This window comes from Morone saxatilis, unplaced genomic scaffold (genome assembly GCF_004916995.1).
Source record: "Morone saxatilis isolate NCDOM2014 unplaced genomic scaffold, NCSU_SB_2.0 Contig2, whole genome shotgun sequence".
NCBI classification, from domain to species: Eukaryota; Metazoa; Chordata; class Actinopteri; family Moronidae; genus Morone; species Morone saxatilis.
In genome coordinates, this window is record NW_023339762.1 from 1,279,458 (window position 1) to 1,280,791 (window position 1,334).

The following is a 1,334-nucleotide window of genomic DNA, read 5'->3' on the forward strand; positions in this document are numbered from 1 at the left end:
AATAATAATTATGATTATTATTATTAGCATTAAAATAAGGACTGTAAATTACCCAGCAAAGCCAAACTCCTTCATGGCATTAGCCAACCAGTTGAGAGTCTCTGCCTGGTTTTTGGGGTTCTTCTGTGCAAACGCCATAGACACAACCTGACAAATACAAGTCAAACCGTGTAAATACATCCAGCATCATCATTATCAACATCTACTGGCCTGTTGATCACTCTTTGGTATAGGATAAAAATGTGTTGTATCTTGTGACCAGAGAAATGGGCTAAAAACCTGTTCTGCAGTCCACGGTAGTGAGCAGGCCTCTCCAATAGCAGTTAGTCCCTCTTTGGCATTTCCGCCACATTTGACATCTCCGACCTTGTCCACTAAGCCGTCCAAAACCACAGAGGCTGATGTCTTTGAGAACTGTCCTCTCTGAGCTATAAGCGCCACAATGTGCAGCTTCATCTGCATCACCTACACAGCGAGAGACGAGACCACAGCGTTAGTTCCAGTGTTTGGACGTATGAGACCAGACACAGCCAAAGTCTGGATCTGGATGAAAAAGATCCTTTATTTAAAATATCTGTTGGTTTTCACCGTGGTTTGATACTAAAGTGGAAAAACTCAAGTGTATTACTCCCAACTTTTTGAGTGATTCATCATCTAACACATAATTTCCACATTCCTTATAACATTTGGACACACAACCACACACACACACACGCACACTTACTTTGTACCCTCTAGTAGAGATTACAGAGTATAATGAGACTGAAGCCATCCTTTTTGGCCAACACATTCTAAAAGAGCTACTGTCGAAGCCAAACACAGCCAAGTAGTATTTTCCTGGAGGCAATGTTACTTTCCAAGTCAAAGAAGTTGGTGCCACATTGCTCGAGGGAAGCCGCCAGCAAGCTCCAATGTCAGCTGCTGTAACTGAGACACTCACCTGGAAGTTAGTCTCCTTCCAGCCCGGTTTCTTGGCCAACATCCTGACTAAAGCCTGGCAGGGCATAGCAGCCTTATCCATGGTCTCAACAGCCTAGAAGCATATATGAACGCACAGATTAACATTCCTGCATGTTATTGGATAACATGTAGTGACAGCTTCAATATGCAATGTAAAGTACTTCAACATAGTGACAGGTTTCAATCAATATAACTTTGTTCAAAATTGATACTTTTATGGCAAGAATTACTGCAACTAACAATTATTTTGTTCATTAATCATGACATTTCTGAAAAAGTGAGAAACAAGTTACAATATTGGTCAGCCCAAGAGGATGTATTCTAATTGGTTGGTTTTTCGCCCAAAAGTCCAAAAGCCAAATATATTCAGTTTA

General features: G+C 41.0%; 1 protein-coding gene across 1 annotated transcript in view; it reads right to left on the bottom strand.

The window, feature by feature from the left end:
• The window catches only part of ckap5 (cytoskeleton associated protein 5), a gene marked incomplete at both ends in the record, with an annotated part of 27,871 nt that overhangs the window by 15,620 nt on the left and 10,917 nt on the right, over positions 1–1,334 (bottom strand). Inside the window, 3 exon segments of the mRNA XM_035665101.1 lie at positions 53–147; positions 280–465; positions 941–1,033. Of these exon segments, the coding sequence (XP_035520994.1) occupies positions 53–147; positions 280–465; positions 941–1,033 (374 nt within the window).